The sequence below is a fragment of the Sciurus carolinensis genome, chromosome 1 (assembly GCF_902686445.1).
Source record: "Sciurus carolinensis chromosome 1, mSciCar1.2, whole genome shotgun sequence".
Lineage (NCBI taxonomy): Eukaryota > Metazoa > Chordata > Mammalia > Rodentia > Sciuridae > Sciurus > Sciurus carolinensis.
In genome coordinates, this window is record NC_062213.1 from 181,266,751 (window position 1) to 181,289,785 (window position 23,035).

Consider the following 23,035-nt stretch of genomic DNA (forward strand, 5'->3'; position numbering starts at 1 on the left):
CCAGAGAAGAGAAAGTTATCAGAGGTCACACTGAAAGCAAAGCGATTCAAGTTCCAGTTTCCCAACTCCCCATCCGAACTCTTGAATTACTCAGTCCCTGCCTGTCCGGCTGGTCCCAGCAAAGCACAGGAAACCCAGAGTCCGTTTACCCTCAGGCTCCTAGATTTTCCTATGCCCCCTAGAGGCGCCTGTCAACCTCTGGGCATCACGCCTCCACATCACCGACCAGCAGGGGGCACTGCAGCCATCTCGGGAGCTGAATTTCCTCCTGGTGTTCATTTTTCGAGTCCCCGAAGCACTTCCGGCACTCGCGGAACTTTGGTGTAGCCGGATGCACAGCGCGGGGACGCAGGCGCGCGAGGCGGCAGAAGCTGCTTCCGGCCGTGTTGGTGGTGTGAATTGAGGTGTCGCGACCAAGGGAAGATGGAGACAATTTTGGAGCAGCAGCGGCGATACCATGAGGAGAAAGAACGGCTCATGGACGTCATGGCCAAAGAGATGCTCACTAAGAAGTCCACGGTGAGTGGGGCCTGGCCAGGGGCTCCATCAGAGGCCGGGCCCTGCCCCGCGTTTAACCCTGAGAGCTCCCTTGGCCCCGGGCCCTCCCCGCGCCCCGCCCTGCCTGCCGCCGGGGCTGCCTCCCGGCTCCCGCCTGCCGCCGGGGCTGCCTCCCGGCTCCCGCCTGGTCACGTCCTCCTGGGGCCGAGCAACCTGAAGGCCCCTCGGCTGCAGCCGCTAAGACCTGAGCGTGGAAGCTCCGCCCCTCTCGGGCGGCCTTTCCTACCCCAGAACTCACTCTAACGGCGTCTGTGTCACTGTTTACCTTTCTTCAGCTCCGGGACCAGATCAATTCCGACCACCGCACCCGGGCTATGCAAGATGTGAGTGCCCGCTGCCCGCTTCTCCTGGGATCGGGATGAGCAGGGAAAGAGGGCGGGAGAGGTGCGGGGTCTTAGCGTGAGCCCCGGCCAAAGGTAACCGGTTGGCCAAGTGCGGGTTGTCTGCCTAGGCAGATGTCCGTAGGGCTGCCGGACGTGTGCGTGCTGCGTCGTCCTTTCCTCATTTCTGAGTGGGGAACTCATTCATTCATTCGTCACTTGGAAAGATGCTCTTTATAGCATGTTGTATCCCATGGATGTGCAAAGAGTTGTTATTAGGTGTGCATGACTCTGGTACAGAAGATATGATCTCTTCTGAAAAAAAGGGGAGTACTGTATATTTGTGCTTTCCTCCCAGGACACTGTTTTTAGAGTATTTTTGGCTTCTAAACTTTTGGCTTCTAAACTGCTTCTGCCTGGTAATAATGCAATTTCTTATTGCTAATAACGGGCTGGGGCTGTAGCTCAGTGGCAGAGCCCTTGTTCTAGCATGTGTAAGGCACTGGGTTCGATCCTTAGCACCACACAAAAATAAACAAATATAAGATACAGGCATGCTGTCCATCTACAACTACAAAAAAATTGTTTAAAAAACTAATAAGAAAACAACATTGATAATTTTTAAAGCTAGTCGATGGTTAAATGGAGGCTTGTTATACTACACTTTCTACGTTTACATGTATTTTCCATTTAGAAAGTAGTGAAAGGCCTAACCCTAGCTTCTGATTTTTAGGAGATAATTAGATTACAGTACTCCAGACACTTCTATAAGTTCCCAAATCCAAAATACAAGGAATGCTTTTTGGAGAGGAGGAGATAGTTCATTTGGTAATAACTTTTACCAGATCTCATTTGGCATGTAAACCTGTCCTGAACCAGGTCTTTATCCCATTTAGTAAATAATACATAAGTTTTATTGCAGATTTGTGTATGTATGTGTCTGTGTGTGTGTGTGTGTGTGTGTGTGTGTGTTGTGTGCACACATGCTCTGTTAGGGCTTGAAGCGCAGAACTATTAATATGTGCACACTTTCAACTAGGGATGTTTCATAATATATGGTACTTTTTGCTGGGCACAGTGGGATACACCTGTAATCCAAGCAACTCAGGAAGCTGAGGCAGGAGGATCCCAAGTTCAAGACCAGACTTGGCAATTTAGGGAGACCCTATGTAACTTAGACTCAGAATAAAACGATTGGGATGTAACTCAATGGTAAAGTGTCCCTGAGTTCAATAGTTCTATCCCCAGTTTCTCTTTCACACACACACACACACACACACAAAAAAAAAATATATACACTTTTTTTTTTTTTTTTGTACAGTGTGCCCAAACCCAGGGCCTTAACCATGTTAGGCAAGCCTTTTACCACATCCCCAGCCCAGTATCTTCTATATTCTAAATTTGGAAACAAATCTAGTCCCAAAAGTTTTGGAGAAGTGGTTGTCATCTATACCATCCTGAGTTAATATTCTTTGGCTCCAAAGGAAGCTACGTGGTGTTTTACTTATATATTCCTTATTCAAGTTTTTTTAATCATCTTGGACCACCATTTTATCTTTGAGGATCTTAGGTGGGAATGTCTGTTAAGTCAAAGCGGGATAAGTCTCTTATAGACAAAAGTTAGGCATCAGTCATGTATAAAGATTGGAGCTCTCTGCCACCCTTCAAATCACATCACTTAATCATATCTACCTGTTTTTATATACAACTAGGAACCAAGCTGTCTCCTAGAGGTACTAGAAAGTACAGGAACTTTTTAAGGCCATATCCCATGAGCTTTTCCTAGGGTTTGACTAAAGCGCCCTTGTTGGTTGCTTAACTCTGTGGTTGTATAAATTGTTTCATTCTGATGGGTTTGCATTTGCCTTTCAGAGGTATATGGAGGTCAGTGGGAACCTGAGGGATTTGTATGATGATAAAGATGGGTAAGTAATAGTCATAACTAGTCCAGGAGTTAATGCTTTTGCAGAGCTATGGTTAAAGGACTGATTTTGTGTGCTCTTTTTCTTGAAATTGCAGATTACGAAAGGAGGAGCTTAATGCTATTTCAGGACCCAATGAGTTTGCTGAATTCTATAACAGACTCAAGCAAATAAAGGAATTCCATCGGAAGCACCCAAATGAGGTATGACCTGAGAAAGTATTTTCTCTGAACCTACCCAAAGAGCATACTAGTAAGAAAAGCTGTTAGGAAAATGGAAGTGTGCTGCTCAAATGTCCCTTCAAGAACTTGACATTTAACTGCAAGGAGCTTAGTTAGATGACATCCTATTACAGTTTTTTCAGGATCCCCCTCAATTTTTAAACCAATGCACACTCTTCCTCATAGGCCTCAGCCAGTGACAGCATGGTGGGGACCCTAGGGCCTGCCTATTTCTGTCCAGTATGAGACTTCTTTGTTGAGTTATCTTTGCTACAGAGCTCCCCTTTGGGTTGGTCAAGATTTTGTCAAATCTGCATCATAGTCTAGTCTCTCCCTACCCAGTACTGCTTTCTCCTAATCTTTCACAAGGACTCTTCTGCCCCCAATAAATTGTTTGTGCTCCAAACTATCTTGAAATCTTCTACTTAGAAGATCCAACTAATACAGAGATACTGTATTCACTTTTCAGAGTTCATCCATACCTTTAAGATTCAACTCAGAGGCCTACTCTTTCATGAAATATCTTTCCTTCTGCCCCCTCCAAATTGATTCTTCTTTATGATCCTATCATATTTTGTGAGAATGAATGTCTGCTGTATTTTTAAGATAATAGAGAGTAGGGATTATGATTCACTTGTCTGGAACCCACTAATCATCTTACACTGCTGTCCTTGACTTCAGGAATAGTGGAGAAGAATGAGAAAGATAACTTTGAACTTTCATGCCTATACAACTGGAAAGTTATTTGTTCTCTTGATAGAAATAAGGAAGAAGGAGTAGACAATGGGTTTTTACATATGTAGATTTTTAGGTAGTGTTATATGTAATTAAAAGTGTCCTGTGAGCAGTTTGAATTAGGTGACTAGGGCTCATGTAAGAGATGAAAGCTTTGATTTAGATTGGAGGAATCATCACATGAACTTGATGGTTGAAGTTACTAATCACAGCATTCTGGGAGAAAGAATATAAAAGAAGACTGTCAGAGCTTCTCTGTGCCTGAGAGCACACTTACAATAAAATAGTTAACAGAAAAGATCTTGGGAGGACTTTCATCACAAAGATCACATCAGAAAGGCAGTTATGGTGTCAACTATTGTTGATTGGTTGCTGCCAGGTTTACTGTTTCTTTGAAGTAATGGGAATGAAATCTAGTCATAGGGGTAAAGGGTAGATAATGGGTCAGTAGAAGTATGGAGTATGGAACATGCATTTGAAAGACTGGCAGGAAATAGAAGAGGAAAAAACAAGGAAGTCAAGATAGGGAGATGTAAGTGCTTGAAGAAACAGATGGAAAAAGGACAGAGTATGATCTGTTAACCAGGGGAGAAGACATGAGTGCCATTCTGATATGTTAACCTTATTTCAGCCATCATTGAAAGGTGAAGAGGAATAAATGATAAATAAACAATTGAAGGATGGGGTTAGGGTTGTGGCTCCATGGTAGAGCACTTGCCTAGCACATGTGAGGCTCTGGGTTCGATCCTCAGCACCGCATAAAAATAAATAAATAAATAAAAGTTTTTAAAAATGCTTTAAAAAATGATTGAAGGATGCCCAAGATATATTAAGTGGAAAAAGCAAGTCTGCTTATGTAAAAAACAAAATTAAAATCTTTGTGTAGGAAGGAATGTGCTTATACAAATACATATATTTAAATATATAGAGCAGTGGTTTCAAGTTTTGTGTGTGTGTGGTACTGGAGTTGAACCCAGGGCCTCTACATACGAGGCAGGCATCCCACACCAAACTCCATCCCTAACCCTTTGTATTTTATTTTGAGACAGGGTCCCAGGCTGACCTCAAACTTATTATCCTCCCTCTTTAGATTACAGGCATGCTCCACTGCACTTTAGCAGCACTTTAGCAGGTTTTACTCAAATAGTACAAAAAAGGAAAAGAAACTGGGTGCAGTAGAACAACCTATAATCCTAGCTACTCAGCAGGCTGAAGCAGGAGGATTGCAAGTTTAACATCAGCCTCAGCAACTTAGCAAAACCCTATCCCAAAATAAAATATTAAAAGGACTGGGGATGTAGCTTAATGATGGAGTGCTTGCCTAGCATGTGTGAGGCCCTGGATTTAATCCCTAGTAAAGGGAAGGAGTGAGAAAGGTAGTGAGTTAGCTAAAGAATAGTTGTAGGCTCTGTATGAAAAATCAAGACCAACTGTCAGAAGTGCAACTTTGTAGCCTGGAGGTGTAACTCGGTGAGAACACTTGCCTCGTGTGCACAAGGCCTTGAGTTCAATCCCCAGCACCATTAAAAAAAAAGAAAAATAAGTCCAACTTTCTGTACTACTCTTTCCTATGGCATTATAACTTTTACATTGAGAAACACACCTGAGCTTTTCTGTCTTTTCCCTCAGATCTGTGTGCCTATGTCAGTGGAATTTGAGGAGCTCCTGAAAGCTCGTGAGAATCCAAGCGAAGAGGCACAAAGTAAGGTTTAACGTTTTCCTTCATCACAAAAAGTACAAAAGTACAGGTTAATGACAGAGCTCAGATTTGCCCACAGGGCCTTAGAGAAATTGGTAGCCAGGTTTTCATGCTCATTTTCCTTTTACTGGTTTCTGGGCTCGATTGACATTCTAAATGTGCCTTGTGCACAATATTCATGTTGTGCTATCTAAACTCAAATTCAACAGCTTAGAAAGTTAAGGACTTTTTACTTTCTGAGCTTAGGGAGGACATTTGGGTGAAGGGCTGCCTTGTGGGAACTTGGGACAGGCAGTTCATTTGAAAAGGCAAGTCTAAGAGAGTGGTCTATGGGTGTATGAATTGTTGACATTCCTGATTCCTTCAGACCTGGTGGAGTTCACAGATGAAGAGGGATATGGGCGGTACCTTGATCTCCATGACTGTTACCTCAAGTACATTAACCTGAAGGCATCTGAGGTAAGACACAGGAGAGGAGAGAGAAGTTCTGATTCTGGGGACTTAAGTCAGGAGATTGGGTTGAAACTACTAGACATGAAGCAATTACAGAGCTTCTTCCTTGGGTTGTGTAACTGTTGTATAAGTTAAAAGAGGTGATAAACTTTCTTGGAATGGAACAGTATTCAAAATGAAAATCAGGTTTCTACAGTGAATACAGTAAGCATATTTTATTAATATTAGTTTATTAATGCAACAACCATGTTTTACTTTTGTAAAAATAATTTTTTTTAACCCATAAGTACTAAACAGATTCCTGTGTCAGGTGAACACAATGCTGAGTGCTCGTGGGAGATAAAACATGATTTTTACCAGTATTTGACAAATGTTTCTTTGGTTACTGTTCATTGACTTGATCTTTATTTTGTAAGAGTTTAATGTCTGATATTCTTCTACATGGGTCAGTGGAATTAACACTTGTTGGGATCGAATGTTAAGAAAGAAAAAAACTAAAGTGAGCTAGTTCACTTTTGCCTACTTCATTAGCAAATGTTTGCTTACTTCATTAGCAAACATTCAGTTTTCACTTGAGTTTGTTGTTGTCGTTGTTGTTGTGCAGTGCTGGGAATCTAACCTAGGCCCTCAGCACATAGCAGCAATCACTCTAACCCTAAGCTTCACCCCTCAGCCCCAAGAACACTCAATTTGATTTCACTTATTCGAGGTTATATTGTAATTTAGTATAATCACTTAACTGATTTTTTGGGCCTTTCTTCCTTTCAGAAGCTGGATTATATCACGTACCTGTCCATCTTTGACCAGTTATTTGACATTCCTAAAGAAAGGAAGAATGCAGAGTATAAGAGGTAGGCAATAATAGTTTCCAGGACTCTGCTAGATTTGACTAGAGATAATATGATGGTGTAAGGGAAGTTCTGAATTTTGTTGCCTAAAAGGTACACATGAATGACTTCCAGGTTTATTGGATAATGAAGAAAAGTGTTACAGATGATGTGGTTTTAAAGTATTTGAATATTCTGGCTTTGGAAAAGGGTGTATCTATTGTCACATCTTTGATGTTATGCTAATACTGTTCTTGATTTTTTTCTAATTGTAGAAGGAAGTCTCCCATTCAGGGAACTCTGTTTTTGGAGTTCAATGGGAAAAAATAGACTTTCTCAGATTGTGGCTAAAGTAAGGTGCCTGGGTCTGACATTTTTTTTTTACTTTTTTTTTTTTTTTTTTTAGTTGTAGATGGACAGAATGCCTTTGTTTTATTTGTTTATTTTTATGTGGTGCTGAGAATCGAACCCAGTGCCTCACACATGCAAGGCGAAGTGTTCCGCCACTGAGCTACAACCCCAGCCCATGGGTCTGATTATTAAATGGAAATTTAGGTTTGTGTTAATAATGCCCCTGATTAGTGATTCTATACCCCTAATTTCTTCTCATTTCCTTTTACCTAAAATCCTTTATGAATTAATTAAGATCTTTGTACTGGTCATTATGTCATGAGGATGAAAGGAGGTAGGAAAGAACAGAATTAAAGTTGTGTTGGGAAAAGAGTAAATTTATAAGCTCACTTAAAAAACTAGGTCTGAGGTTGTAGCTCAGCGATAAAGTGCTTGCCTTGAGTGTGTGAGTAACTGGGTTTGATCCTCAGCACCACATAAAAATAAATTAAAAAAATAAAGGTATTGTGTCCATCTACAACTAAAAATATTTTTTCAAAATAATAACTGGGGGATCTGAGGATGTAGCTTGGTGGTAGAGCATTTGCCTAGCATGCAAGAGTCCCTTGATTCAGTTCCTAGTACCACAAACAAACAAACAAAAAAAGTATTGGGCCAGGTGTGGTAACAGGAAGGCTAAGGTAGGAGGATTGCAAGTTTGAGGCCAGCCTCAGCAACTTAGCAAGAAACCCTGCCCCAAAATAAATAAAAGGGTCAGGTGTGGTGGCACACGCCTATAATCCCAGTGACTTGGGAGGCTGGGGCAGGAGGATCTTCAGTTCAAAGCCAGCTTCAGCAAAATCAAGGTGCTAAGCAACTCAGTGAGATCCTATTTCTAAATAAAATATAAAATAGGGCTGGGGATGTGTCTCAGTGGTTGAGTACCCCTGCGTTCAGTCCCTACCACCCCACCCAACCCCCTGAAAAAAAAAAAAGTTAAATAAATAAATAAATAAATAAAATGGACTGGGGATGTAGCTCAGTGGAAAAGCACTTCTAGGTTCAATCCCCAGTGTTCCCCCCCGCAAAAAAAAAAAAAATTTTTTTTTTTTTTAGTATTAGACTAGTAGTGTAACTCAGTGGTAGTGTATTTGTCTAGCATGTATGAGGCACAGAGTTCAATCCCAGCACTGGGGGAAAAAAAAAAAAAAGATTAAAAATGAGTGTTATTTCAAAAACTATTAGAATTTTAAGTATAGTCTACAAGGCATAGCAATATATCAAAGATAGAAACCCTATTTGCTTTCTCTGTATTGCATGTTTCTCTATAGATACCTAGAGATGCTGCTTGAGTACCTTCAGGATTACACAGATAGAGTGAAACCCCTTCAAGATCAGAACGAACTTTTTGGGAAGATTCAGACTGAGTTTGAGAAGAAATGGGATAATGGTACCTTTCCTGGATGGCCGGTGAGCTTCCTTGGTGTTGGAGGTGTGAGTGGAGGATGAACCAGGGAATTGAACTAATTATTATATTTTAATCTTGAGCCTCCACTTCAGGGCACTGGGTGCCAGTCCCTCAGTATCAGCACTGGCCAAGGGGTGTTCCCTACCAAGTGTGCTAGATTTTCTTCATGTACTGTGCAACAGAGTTTCTCAGGGACCATTTGCCTGGGCCCAGGATTTTCACCAGCCACATCACAACTGCTGTATGGTTCCTGCTAACCAAAAACACATCAGATTTTGTGGTAGTAATCTATATATTAACACTCCTGGGAATAAGCTTGAGTTTTTCTGGAACAAGGGAAAGACCAGGTCATGTGCTTTTTTTGCCTTGTTCCTGTAGGAACTTGATGCTCAATAGATGTGTATAAGAAGGAAGCCAGCTAGCACCTGGTAATTTTAATGATCCCCTTGACTTTGTCTTAATAAACATCATATTATTGTTCTTGCCAGAAAGAGACAAGCAGTGCCCTGACCCATGCTGGAGCCCATCTTGACCTCTCTGCATTCTCTTCCTGGGAGGTATGTTTTCTCAGCGGCAGTACTGGTCTTGCCTGTAAAGGGAACATTTACTCTTCTGTCTTCAATGCCATGGAACTATAATAATATTAGACAACATTTTGTGGGAATGTGGAAGGTACAAAGGAAAAACTGAGTACTCTGAAAAGTCCCAAATGATTCTACTATGTTAAACTGTAGTTGTGGTGAGGGAATACAACCAGATTGGTTAAGTCTGAATATGACTACAGAATCAGTCCTGTGAAGAGTTTGAACTTTTTGCTAGGGAATTAGGTATGGAACTTGTGGTCCAGCCCTACCTTCAGGAACCCAGATCCATCAGCCTGGATTAGTCCTTTCCCAAAATGTATTCTTGTAATATTGTAACTTATTTCTTTTGTACAGGAGTTGGCCTCCTTGGGTCTGGACAGATTGAAATCTGCACTCTTAGCTTTAGGCCTGAAATGTGGGGGGTAAGAGACTGTTGTGTTTTGTTTTTTCCATCAGATCTGTCCTATTTGTCATTTGCTTGTGTGGTCCTTTATGTCACTGATTACTTTGTTTTGTCAACCCCCCTTGCAAAAAATAAGACTGTAGTAAAGTCACCCTGAAATTCTCTGCCCTTCCCATCCTCTTAGGACCCTAGAAGAGCGAGCCCAGAGGCTATTCAGCACCAAAGGAAAGTCCCTAGAATCTCTTGACACTTCTCTGTTTGCCAAAAATCCAAAATCAAAGGGCACTAAGCGGTGAGTGGCAGGGGTGGCACCTTTTCTGTGATTTTCAAATTTTGTTCCCACGCAGAATTTTACCAAAGTGGAGAATTTTTGTTTGTTTTGTTGCTGGGTATTGAACCCAGGGGCACTTTATCACTAAACTACATCCCTATCCTTTTTCATTTCTCTCAACAACCTTGAAACGTCATTGTTATCCTGATTTTTTCAGATGAGAACTCAGAAAAATTGTAGCGTGTGGTAATTGTGCCTTACAATTATTAAGTAAAAGAGTCAGGGTTTTTGACCCAGGTCTGCCCACTTGCAGAGCTTGTTATTCTTTACCACATTTCCTTCATGGATGGTAATGATGGAGATTCAAATGGTCTTAATAGGTCTTTCACCTTGTGGTGAGTTCAAAAGGGAAGCCTGTGTGCATTCTAAGAAATAATCTCAGGACTTTTGAGTCCTAAGATGAACAGAGCATTAGTTTTCATAGCTATTTTCTTATATGCTTGTAATTTTTAATGCAAATATAAATGTTCCTAGACTTCAAGAACAAAGCTTTGGGTGAAAGAAAACTCTTGAGTGATATAGCATGTTTCTCATTCTTAGTGACACTGAGCGGAACAAGGACATTGCTTTCCTCGAAGCCCAGATTTATGAATATGTGGAGATTCTCGGGGTGAGTACTCTGCTGAGGACTGTGAGTGGGAGTAAGAGAGACAGGTATGCAGGGAAGGATGTTTCCCCCAGGTCAAGAGGAAGGGATAGGTACTAAACTAGTTCAGTACAAAATAGACTTCTCTTGGGGTCCTTGGACCTTCTCTAGTTCCCGTTTTTGTTGTTAGGTGATATTCCCACAGCGGCCCAATTCCTGTAAGACCAGGTAGAGAATAGACGTCCCTGCCGAGATAGTATCCAGAGTAGTGCAAACTCTGCCTGAACTTCAGCATATGCTGAGGGGTGGCCCAAGAAGCAGATCCTCAAAAGACAAGTAAGAGAAAAGCCACTCACTACAGCTTTCTCGGTATGAAGTATTATGGAAAGGCATTTCTTAGATGTCAAGAAGATTCTGGAAATTTGGTTAGGGTAGCTTGGTGTAGCACAAAGCTGACTGTAAACATGCTTGAATGATCTCTCAAGTACTGAACGATGACTGGATGGGGAAAAGTCCTGTCTCAAGAGAAAGGAGGGGAGAAACAAGAGGAACATCTCTTCCTTTCTGAGATGAGAAGGTGGAAGGAAGCGCAGTACTCATTCAGAGAAGATGCACAGTTTCCCAGAGTCCTCCAGAACACCAGCCTTCTGGTGTGTCTGCTCTGTGCAGTTCCCAGCTGCTCTTGGAACCTTTCCCTTTGCAGGTGTTCTCAGAACTGGCCCAGAGAACTTGTTTACATATCTTTGTCAGTTGCCATGGACATGTTCATTCTGCCCTTGTTTGAGGACCCTGCCATTTTGTAGCTGTGGAACTAGTCACCTGTTGGTTCTCTTATGATTGCTTTCAGTGACAAGGTAGCCAGATATTAAATCCTGGGGACACACATTCTCCATAGTGAACGAATATGGGCTGTGTTAGTATGATCAGCAGACTGAGTTGCCTGTCCTCTGAAGGTGGCTGGGCTGCAGGGGTTGACAGGATACTCACTACTTTCTCCCTTCTCTGAGAGCATTTTGCTTTCCCTGCCAGGAGGTCGCACCTCTCTTTGGAATTCCAACAAGTTCTAACCCAGTGGTTTCCAGAAGTTACTCTCATACACCAATAAGATTTTTGCCGTTACTTCACCATTTATTGATGTCTGTTGATTTCCAGGCATTATGCTAAACTTGGGGGTACAGTAGTGAATGTTCTCATGGCCTCTTGCCCTTAAAATCTCACATTGTTGTCAAGGGAGACAAATACTTGAAGTGTAATGTGAACATGGCATAATACACTGAGATTCAGTTTTCTAAACAGAAAAAGAAAGTGTTTCAAGTTAGAGGCAACAGCAAGGACAAAGGTACAACATTATGGAAGGATATTGCATCTTCCTGAAATTAGAAGTCCATTGATCTGAAGTGTGCTTTGTGAGGGAAGGAGTGGCCAGAGAAAATTTTGGAGAGTTATGAAGGAAATTTGGACTTTGTCTAAACTGTTCTGTAAACTATAGAAAGCCACTAAAAGTTCTTTAAGGGTTAGGGGTATAGCAGAGTGGTAGAGTGCTTGCCTGGCATATGTGAGGCTCTGGGTTCAGTCTGTGATACCACAAAAAGAAAGTAAAAGGGAAAAAAATCTTAAGCAGGAAAATGCACCATTGGATTTGGTTTTATGAACAGACAAATATGGCAGCAAAATGGAAACTAGATTGGAATGGGGAGACTCAGAGTGAGTTGGAAGTTGGTCACCTTGATTAGGGCAATAACAACAGGAAGGAAAAGAAAGGACTGGTTCAGGAAATATTTCAGTAGGGCCTGCTGAAAAGGAGTTCTGGTAAGAAGCAGGACTTTGCCTTATTGTACAACAAAGAACCAAACCCTTGGAAGTGAGGAGTCAGCAGGGTTATAGGAAAATAGGAAATTTCTCTCTTTTTCTGTACCACCTTGTCCCAACTTTACTTTTTCACTTATGACCTTCCTTAGGAACAGCGACAGCTCACGCATGAAAATGTGCAGCGCAAGCAAGCCAGGACAGGAGAAGAGCGTGAAGAGGAGGAGGAAGAGCAGATTAGTGAGAGTGAAAGTGAAGATGAAGAGAATGAGATCATTTATAACCCCAAAAACCTGCCCCTGGGCTGGGATGGCAAAGTCAGTCCCACACTATCACTTTGTCCCCACTCCCCACCCTTGAAGCAGATGCAAACAGTAAACTAATGCTTTTTCTCATTTGGTTTCTTTTAGCCCATTCCCTACTGGCTATATAAGCTTCATGGCCTAAATATCAACTACAACTGTGAGATTTGTGGAAACTACACCTACCGAGGACCTAAGGCCTTCCAGCGGCACTTTGCTGTAAGGAATTCAGAGCCATGTTTCCTAGGAATAAAGCAGAAACACAAGACCTTTAGAGAAGGACAGAAGCAACCTTCAAGGACCACTAGCGTCTAGAGCTGAAGGGAACAGAATCCGTGGCATTTGTCCCTTGGCACCAGTGCGGGCCTTTACTACCTGAGACGGTTTCTGGAGGCATTCCACACTCAGCTGTTGGACCTCATTTTGGTTTCCTCTTGCTGTTCTTGTGTTTCTCTTTCTTTCTGCTAGCATCTTAGATCATTTCTGACCCTAGATTATTACTCTGCTCTCCATTTAAATGGGCCTTTGTTTCTTTTCAAAAAAAAAAAAAAAAAGAAGAGAAAGAAACTAAGGTGCTGACATTTATCAAGCAGTTCTTGAGATAGGGCACTGTCTGGGTGGTACTCTAGAAAATGAACTCACCTTTGTTTCATTTTTGCCTTCAGTTCTTAGTACTTGAAAGGAAATTTTACCCATGCCAGACCAAGGATGGTGAATTTGTATGAACTCCCTTAGACTCATGCTGCTAATTGATCCTGGGGTCCTTTTTTCTTAGTCCCTTGCTCTGAATCTTTCTCAGTACCACCTCAAATTATTGGGTTAGGCATCCAGAATGAAGCACATGATGTGTGCCATCTAGGAGCCAAAATTGTCATTATCTCAGTGTCTTTCCCTGCTCTCTTTCACATCCTTTCTACCTTATAAACTTTCTTCTCCTTTACTTAACAAAGATGATGCCAACCTGCCATCATATCCCTTATGCTGGTGGTAAACGTTAGGACTGTCAGCTTCTCCACAGCATAATAGGCAGCAGGTTAGAGTTTTGTTTTTCTGTGGTCTTGACCCAGAGATTTTGTCTCTGAGACTATTGAATCTAGAATCTATGTTTGTTTGTTTATTTATTTATTTATAATTTTTAGTTGTAGGTGAACCCAATGCCTTTATTTTTATGTGGTGCTGAGAATCGAACCCAGTGCCTCACACATGCTAGGCAGGCACTGTACCACTGAACCACAACCCCAGCCTCTAGAATCTAGGTTTTAAAAACCCAATATAGCGTAGTGCTGCTTTGAAATATCAACATATTGTCAGTTATAACCAACTATTTACAAATATAAACCACAAAAAGGATGCTATCTTTTTTGAAGTCTTTTTCAAAGGTTCAGGTTAGGGTTTTTGAACAGAGTTAGTGCTCTGCTTCAGCCATTCCATTTCATATTGTTCTTTTGCTTCTCTGTTCCAGGAATGGCGTCATGCCCATGGCATGAGATGTTTGGGCATTCCAAACACTGCCCACTTCGCTAATGTGACACAGATTGAAGATGCTGTCTCCTGTAAGTACGCTTGTTGACTGCTCTCTAGACCAGACCAAATGGCCCCTCCTCTTCTAACTCACTGTCCCAGCACCTGCTGTATCTAGGCCCAGGGGAAGTAGGCTGTAGATCTATAAAAGCTAGAGCAGTCATATAATTACTGCTTTTTTTTTTTTTTTTTTTGTGGTGCTGGGGATTGAATTCAGGGCCTTAGTGCTTGCGAGATGAGCACTCTACTAACTGAGCTATCTCCCCAGCCCAATACTGCATTTTTGAAGGGAGTGAGTTAGCAGTACTGATCATTTCCTCCTTGAGAAGAGCCTGATGCTGAATTGTAAAAAGGCTTTTGATTAACCTGAGTCTGTGAACTCCCCTGTATGCAAGATTTTGGGCAAATGATTGTATGTTTGTTTTTCTGAATTGATTTTAATTTAAGAACCACTGATGTAAAGGGAAAAAAGTAGAAATACCTCATGGTGAAAGTGAAGTGGAGTGCACGTCAGGAAATGTGCTGCCAAAGCACCCAGGCGACCTCAGCCCAAGGCTTCCTACCTTCCTGGCAGTGATAGTTTTTCTGCTATTAACATCATCCTGGCAGACTCTTTTTTTCTGGTTCATCTCTTTTCTGTCAAGTTTCACTTGAGGCTGATTAGACTAAGAAGAAAGGGACTTTACCACTCCACTGTCACCTTGGAGGTGCCCGCTGCCTGCAGCACTTAGCACTACTCAGCTGCTTGCCCAGCCCGCTTCCTTGGCTCCCATCTCACTTGTCAGATGCTCCATGGCCACCCCAAATAGAAGTGACCTTCTGATGTGCTTCTTGATGCTGACTTAACCTGTGGATTCTGGGGGTTCTTTGCTGCATTTTTTGTGTGTAGTTAGCTTTGGGGATTCCTCTCCTGCTTTCATGTCTTTCCTTACTAATTTTGCAGTCAGGATCAGAGTGTTTCAAGGCTGGGGTTGTGGCTCAGTGGTAGAGTGCTTGCCTTGCATATATGAGGCATTGGGTTCGATCCTCAGCACCACATAAAAATAAATAAATAAAATAAAGGTATTATGTCTGTCTACAACTAAAATTTTTTTAAAAAATGAACCAATATATGAAGGAAGAAAGGAAATAATTTTTGTAAACAGTGTTTCCAGTGAGATTATAATGTGTCTTATTGCCAGATTTCTCAGTTAGCTTCTTTACTTTCTCATTTTTGTCCTTTACTTTGTTGGGAGAAATTTAAATAGGAATAAAATTTCATAGAATGAATCAACTCCACATTTTGAATGCTTTCTTTTCTTTAGATGTATTTTTCTTTAGCTCTGCAGCACTGATAAATTTTAGTTCGTTTTTTTTTTTTTTTTTTTTTTTTTTTTTTTTTGCGGTGCTGGGGATTGAACTCAGGACCTTGTACTTGCAAGGCAAGCACTCTACCAACTGAGCTATCTCCCCAGCCCGCTTTAGCTGATTTATTTGCACCATGTAAGGTTTACAGTATGCCAGCTGCAAAAACAAAGGTGATACATTTTTACTTTCAAATTTGCATTTAATTTTTTATCTTAATACAGTAAAAGTGTTAACCCTCCTAGCTCTCCCAATATGGCAACTGAAGTATTTACTTAATAGCTGCACAGCCAACTTGGGATAGGAGAAACATAATGATTTCAGAGATGAACCTATCTTTTAGATGTTATTCCATATAATATACTGAGATCATAATTGTGCTAAAGTGTTAAGAATCACACAAGAAAAGTACTGTATTAATCAGCAACAGACCACAGGTCATATGTAACGAAGACTTTTATGATAGTTTTGTCCAGCTTGATAGTGTGTGCTCCTATTAAAAAAAAAAAAAAAAAAAAGATGTTCGGGTATTTGATATTTTCACTTGAGAAGTTAACCATTTTCAAAACCTCAAAATCCATTCTTCATTAAGTCAACATTTCTCATGGGAATAAGCTTAGATCAAGCCCTTGTAAGCTAGGAATCATAACTAACTGAATATTCGAAAAAGTTAGGTCCTGTGTTGAATATGAAATACTAAGATCCATCTTACTTATTACTTATAGGAAAGAATGTCGAGTTTATAGTCTCATACATGTACTTTTCTCTATTTTCTTTTGAGATATTGTCAAGTTTAGTGATCAAAACCACATTTATGACAAAATAGAATAGATTAGTGTTATATTCTTTTCTGTTGCTTAGAACTTGCTATCTTACACAGAGATTACTCCTTCATTCAAAGGGACTGCTCTAAGATCATAAGTTAATAACTAGAGTAATTTCTTATGACAAAGTAGAGAACCATGTGTTTCATTTCTGTTCTGAGTTTTATTATTTCCGTTTTCCTATTAGTGCTTTCTGTAATCTTGCTTATTCCTTTCTTCAGTCTTTAATCAAGAACTTTATTCTCTTTTTGTATTTTTTCTAATACAAGCATTTACTAGGTGTCCTTCTATAAGGACTTCATTGGAAATATCAGGTCTTGATGTGTTATACTTAGAGCTTTATTTATTAAAGATGTTTTTTCTGAACTTATTTCTTTTACTTGCTTGCTCTTTTCTCGGTACTGAGGATGGAACCCAGGGGTGCTGTGATTAAGCTGTATTTCCATACTTTTTAATTCATTTTGAAATATGGTCTCACTAAAAGTTGCGTCAGATGCCTCAACCTCCAGGTTGCTGAGATTTACAGGCATGTGCCACTGTGGCTGACTTTTTTCTAGTTTTAAAAAGTAATTAAGCAGGAGTCAGGGGGAGTATAGAAGTTCAGTGGATTAGACAAAGGGAAATAAAGGGAAGGGAGGGGGAATAGGAATAGGAAAAACAGTGGAATAAATCTGACATAACTTTCCTGTGTCATGTGAACACAACACAGTGAATCTCAACATCGCATACATCCACAAAACTGGGATCCTAATTAGAATAAGACATACTCCATGTTTATGTAAATATGTTATAATAAACTTCACTGTCATGTATAACTAAAGAACAAATAAAAATTGGAAGAAAAAATAATTAAGCGGGCTGCAGTGGTGCACACCTAACTGTAATCCCAGGGTCTCGGGAAAATGAGGCAGGGGGATTGCAAGTTCAAAGCCAGCCTCAGCAATTTAACAAGGGCCTAAGCAACTTAGCAAGACCCTGTCTCTAAATGAAATATAAAAAGGGTTGGGGATGTGGCTTAGTGTTAAAACACCCCTGGATACTATCTCCAGTACCGGGGGAAAAATGTAATTAAGGCTGGATAAGGTAGCACACACCTGTAATCCTAGCTACTCAGGAGACTGAGTCAGGAGAATATCAAGTGTGAGCCCAGACTGGGCAACTTGACAAGACCCTGTCTCAAAAAAAAAAAAGGACCGGGACTGGGCCTGTAGCTTAGTATAGCACACCCTGGGTTTCATCCCCAGTACCACACCAACAAAAAAGAAAAAAAGAAAGAATTATTTTAAAGAGTACTTTAATTCTATGAACACTTTGAACTCTTATTTATATTGATCCGTCTTCAGGGTATGGGTTTTTTGTTTTGTTTTGTTTTATGGTGCTAGGGATGGAACCCAAGTCCCTTGTGCCTGCTAAGCAAGCACTGTACCACTGAGCTACATCCTGAGTCCAGGATATACTATATTTTTGTGTCCAAATATGGAATCAGTGATTTGCTGAAAGATCTGTGTTCACCTGAAAAGAAGTACTTCTCTCCACATGTGGATTAGTTTGCTCTTTCTGAAGTGTTCAAGTCTTCAGTTTTATACTTCATAATCTATTTATATTTAATTCTGATAGGTTCATGTTATACTTAAATTTTGTCTCTTGTATTTCTGCCAGTTTTGCATATAATTTATTGTGTTGTTTAAGCCACATACACTCAATATTGTATTGTAACTATCAATCACTCCCATTGTCTTTCATTGCCTTCACTCAGTCACCTTGTTCCTTAGGTTCTCTTACACTCAGACCTTTCCCCAACCATCAAAAGTTTGGTAGCACCAGGCAGTAGTGGCACATGCCTGTAATCCCAGCTACTTGGGATGCTGAGGCAGGAAGATGGTAAGTTGAAGGCCAGCCAGGCAACTTGGCAAGACCATGTCTCTAAAAACTAATTAATAAAGTTTGGCAGCAAGCATTGGCTGTTTCTAACCCAATCATCAATACTCTTGATAGAGGTTTTTACACTTTTTATTCTAAGTCTATTAATTGCTCTATTTGAATTTTTTCCTTTCCTGGAAAGAATATCTTGACTTTTGTTAGGTTTATTTGTACTTCTTATTCGCATAGATTACAAAGTAGACCTGAAACTATTCATTTTGCACAATATTTTAATATATATTATTTGGTTGAATTATGCATACAAGGTGAATATATCTTGGTCATCTGAAGCACTGTAAATCCTATACTTTTTTTTATTTCCATAATGATTCAGTAAATTTTATTTTGTCTTTTTCTTTTTTTGGGGGGGGGGGAGGGACCAGGTATTGAACCTGGGGGTGCTCAACCACCAAGTCCCCAGCCCTTCTTTATGTTTTATTAGAGACAGGGTCTCACTGTTACTTAGGGCCTCACTAAGTTGCTGAGGCTGGGTTTGAGCTCACAGTCCTCCTGCCTCAGCCTCTGGAGTTGCTAGGATTATAGGTGTGTACCACTTTTATTTTGTGTGTGCCCAGCTTTTATTTTGTCTTTAATCAATATTGTTATCTTGATCATAAAAAATTGTTTTTCTGCTTTTAATTTCCCATTGACTATTAACCCTAGGATTTGGTTGATGTTTTCTGTCAGGTTCTTTGTGTTTTGATGTGTTCTGCTTCAGAGTTGAAGTTGGCACAAAATCACATTTCTGATAGTTTCATGTGGTTAAGAATGCAGGACTGAGGTTGTGGCTCAGCAGTAGAGCACTTGCCTGATACATGTGAGGCACTGGGTTCGATCCTCAGCACCACATAAAAATAAATAAAATAAAGGTATTCTGTCCATCTACAACTAAAAAAAAAAAAAAAAAGAATGCAGACTCTAGAGAAGCAGTCTGGTGGGGTTCATCACTCCATCACTTACTAGCTATGAGACCCTGAGCAAGTTACATCTCTTAGTTCCTCAATTTCCTCATCTCTTAAGAGGAGGGTGATAATATTATATCTACTTCATAAAGTTGCCTCGAAGTTTAAATGAAGTTGTAACACAGGTAAATGTTATAACCACACCATAGCATTGTATGTATCTGGTGGTTAAATGTAAGCTGTCATCCTCATCTTCATTTCTAGGCCCTTCTTCAGAGTTTGAGGAGTAAGATCCAAAGTCACTCATATTTTTATTAAGTTTAATGTTAATATTACTAATTACTGCTTATCAAGTGCCTGCTGTGTGGCAGGTAAATAAGAGATACTGTATACTTAGTCTTAAGAACAACCAGTGGGGCTGGGGAGATAGCTCAGCTGGTAGAGTGCTTGCCTTGCAAACACAAGGCCCTGAGTTCAATCCCCAGCACCGCAAAAAAAAAAAAAAAGAACAACCAGTGAAGTAGTGGGTCACCCACATTTTCAAAAAAATCTGAAGTCCAGAGAGGTTAGGTAACTTTTCCAAGGTCCAATGGCTTGTACATGGAACAAGCCAGGCATGAAACCTGTGATTGTTCTAAAACAGTCTTCTCTCCTTCCTCCATACTGTACTGCTTTCTTTTGTTGTTGTTTTTTTCACCGTGCTTGTGCATGCCTGGCAAGTGCTCTAAACCACATTCCCTTTTACTTATTATGGTAGCCATAGGTTGTTTACATGTTTTTAATGAAATCCATGGATATAATCTAAAAAAGTAATTTCTTTACTAAAATCATAATATTCATATCTATGACTTTTTTTATTGTCTAATATCCCACAAAAACAGGAAATGCAGTTATTTTGCTTGATTTATTCTTAGTGAACCCATGCTGGCACCCAGTGATGATCACATTTTTCTAATAACTTCCAGATTTTTGTGAAGAGTTACATATCCACTACTGCTCTACACTTTTCCACCATCATTTTTGTTTTGGCACCAAGCCACATCCCCAGCCTGTTGTTTAGAGACAGTCTCGCTAAGTTGCTAGGGCTGGTTTTTGAACTCACATTTGCGATCCTGCTGCCTCAGCCTTCCAAGCTGCTGGGATTACAGGCATGCACCACTGTGCCCAGTCAAGGACGTAATCTATTCTTGAATTGTCAAAATTTTTATTTTAATGTCTCTGTTTTCTGTTGAATCATTTTACCTTTCAGACTCTGGCTATCATATTTTCGCCTTTTTTCTGTTTTCTTTTCTCTCTTTTTTTATTGGTATGTTATAGTTGTATATAATGGTGGAATTCATTGTTACATATTTGTATATATACACCATATAGCAATATAATTTGGCCCATGTATTTCTCCTCTTTTTCTCTGAATTTGAAATATATGTACCAGACTTTAAGTAAACATATTTGACAATATTGAATATTTTTTTCCTTCTCCAAACTTTAAGGTAGATTGATTTCTCCTGTAATTCCCAGAGGTTGTTCCACTTAACTTTTTTCTTCAAGAGTGTCATTTCTTTATTCTAAGAGATCTTTTGTTATATTTGATCTACCTTTTTTTCCACAACAAAGCAATATCAGGTAAATTTTGCATTAAAAGCTTTGTCTGTAGGTAATTCAGAACCAAAATTCCAGTTTGGAGCAGGTAAAGGTCTCAAAGGCAGAGGAGAGGGAGGAGGATCTTGCTGGGGATGGGGAGTGTTGTGGCACTGTCTACCCAGTAGAATGACCAGTAATTCCTAATTGCTGCTTATTTCTCATTTTGCAGTATGGGCCAAGCTGAAACTGCAGAAGGCTTCAGAAAGATGGCAGCCTGACACTGAGGTAGGTGCTTATGTGGACAGCTTTGGGGACAGCATCAGGTGGCAGAGTTCCCTCACCATGTAGAAGGGAAGTGAATGGTGGTCCTTGGTTTACTTCAGTAGCAAGTATAATGTGACAATGTCTGTTAATTGACTCCTGAGGTATGACCCCCAACTTAGTTGTGATGTCTTTTACACTTTAAATCTATAGACAGATTGTGTTCTCCCATTGAAATCTTGAAGTGGCAAGCAGGTGTACTCCATCTCTCATCCTGCTCTGGGAATTCATAAACTAAGGAATCCATGTCGTAATTAGATCTCCTTTGAAAAACACATTCCACAAGAGATGAACCTCTCACAGGGGTAGGGAGGTATCCTTTTGGTCTTCATGTCATCATCCAAGCAACGGGTTTCAGGGATGGGAAATGACATGCATGTGAAGTATGGTGGTAACTCACCCCAGGTTTTGCAGGGACTAACCATAGCCTCCCTTACTTTAAGGTCACAGGTTTTCAGTGTTTCTTTTTTAATTTGGAGGCAGGGGGCAGGGACAAACCTTTCTAGCTGTAATGTAGAACTCCAATATATGAAGCAATTGTTCTGGAAGTGGGGAAACTTGGCCTTTTTGGCCTCCTTATCATCCTCTGCTGTAGTTCCTGGGGCTCTTGGGAACCCTTTGAAAAATGTTTTCCTAGTCATCCTTTCTCAACTAGAGTTTCTTATTTTAAACACAGAAAGTGATTTGAATGAACCCTTAACTCAGATACCCTACAGATGTGTTATGCCTAGTACCATTCTCAATATCTAGAAGAGAATTTAATTCTCTTATGGAACCCCCGTTGAGAAAGATTGTCTTAGGTGAATGCCAGACTCAAAGAGTACTAGGGTATAGTTGGGTGCTATGGTGCATGCTTGTATTCCCACCAACTCAGGAGGCTGAGGCAGGAGGATCACAAGTCCAAGGCCAGCCTGGGCAACTTAGTGAGACTCTGTCTCAAAATTTTAAAAGGGCTGGGAATGCTGCTCAGTGGTAGAGCATCCAGGGGTTCAATACCTAGTACAAAGGGGGGGAAAAAAAAAAAGTAAACAGGGCATCCCATGGAATTGGGTTAGGTGAGTTCAGGTGCCCAGAGATTGTTCCCAGATGTTTCTTTTGGGGAGTTAAGCTAACAAAGTGTACGCCTTCCTTTTTAGGAAGAGTATGAAGACTCCAGTGGGAATGTTGTAAATAAGAAGACGTATGAAGATCTGAAAAGACAAGGATTGCTCTAGAGTGCAGGATGAAGCTCAGCCTTTGGGCTTGCCCAGGCTGCCCTAAGGTCTTCTTTTTCTATTTCTCTCAACCAAATGCTCTTAAAGACTGCTACATAGTCTTAGGGTCTGGCATGCATCTTGTAGAAACAAGGCATGCTGAAAGATAAAAGGGTTGAGATGTATTTTATCTTTGTTTTATATTAAAAAAAGATCCTGTGGGAAAATAAAACTAATCCCTTATTCTGAATGTGTCCTTTTCTAAAACCCAAGATTGCGCTAATACAATTCTTTAGTTATTAATACTTTCCTTTGTCTTTCTCACCAACTTTAGTAAGCAGCCAAGGTTTAATGAGCACCTGTTAATGCCAGATATGTTAGATGATTCTGACCTAACCTCTTTCCCCATCCCCACCTCTTTTCTGTCACTTTCCCAAAGGAGCATCACCCAAGGGTGAACCCTGACCTTTGTTGAACCAGTCATCAGTGCTCATACTCAGGAAGGATGGGAAGGGTGGGCCCGGGATGCTCTTAAGAACTAAGTGTGGGGCTTGGAATTTAACTCAATGGTAGAGCACTTGCCTGTTGTGTGCAAGGCCCTGGGTTCCATCCCCACCACTATTGGGGGAAAAAAAATACTATGCATGGCCCCAAGCCTTGCCTTTTTTATTTAAACCAGGTTCAAAATAAGAGTCTTTGGTGATCCTGTCCACCTATTTCTTCTAGAAGATCCCTGTTTGACTGCAAGAAGTGGCTAGTGTTCTTACGTTCTCCAAGCCCAGACCTTCAAGATCTTGGGTAGAATTGAGCAGCAGCCCCAGGGTGTGAATCTGGTATCAAATGGAAAGAACTGGGGAAGACAAGGGAATCATTGGTCTGCCCAT

At 40.6% G+C, this 23,035-nt stretch overlaps 1 protein-coding gene across 1 annotated transcript; it reads left to right on the forward strand.

The window, feature by feature from the left end:
- The first annotated feature begins 349 nt into the window (after positions 1–349).
- Sf3a3 (splicing factor 3a subunit 3) lies at positions 350–22,401 on the forward strand. The gene is made up of 17 exons (XM_047530457.1): positions 350–519; positions 834–881; positions 2,751–2,803; positions 2,898–3,003; positions 5,386–5,458; positions 5,823–5,914; positions 6,677–6,759; positions 8,397–8,535; positions 9,022–9,090; positions 9,472–9,539; positions 9,705–9,812; positions 10,392–10,461; positions 12,396–12,560; positions 12,654–12,764; positions 14,008–14,098; positions 20,867–20,922; positions 22,095–22,401. Exons 1-17 carry the CDS (start codon positions 424–426, stop codon positions 22,170–22,172), a joined length of 1,506 nt encoding a protein of 501 aa, XP_047386413.1. The 5' UTR covers positions 350–423; the 3' UTR covers positions 22,173–22,401.
- The last annotated feature ends 634 nt before the right edge of the window (positions 22,402–23,035 follow it).

Bases quoted from the DNA above. Each gene is read 5' to 3' on its own strand.
- Sf3a3 (XM_047530457.1), top strand. From the start codon at position 424: ATGGAGACAATTTTGGAGCAGCAGCGGCGATACCATGAGGAGAAAGAA. The intron at 6,760-8,396 runs GTAGGCAATAAT...GTTTCTCTATAG, and splicing joins AAGAATGCAGAGTATAAGAG to ATACCTAGAGATGCTGCTTG. The intron at 9,540-9,704 runs GTAAGAGACTGT...CCATCCTCTTAG, and splicing joins TTAGGCCTGAAATGTGGGGG to GACCCTAGAAGAGCGAGCCC.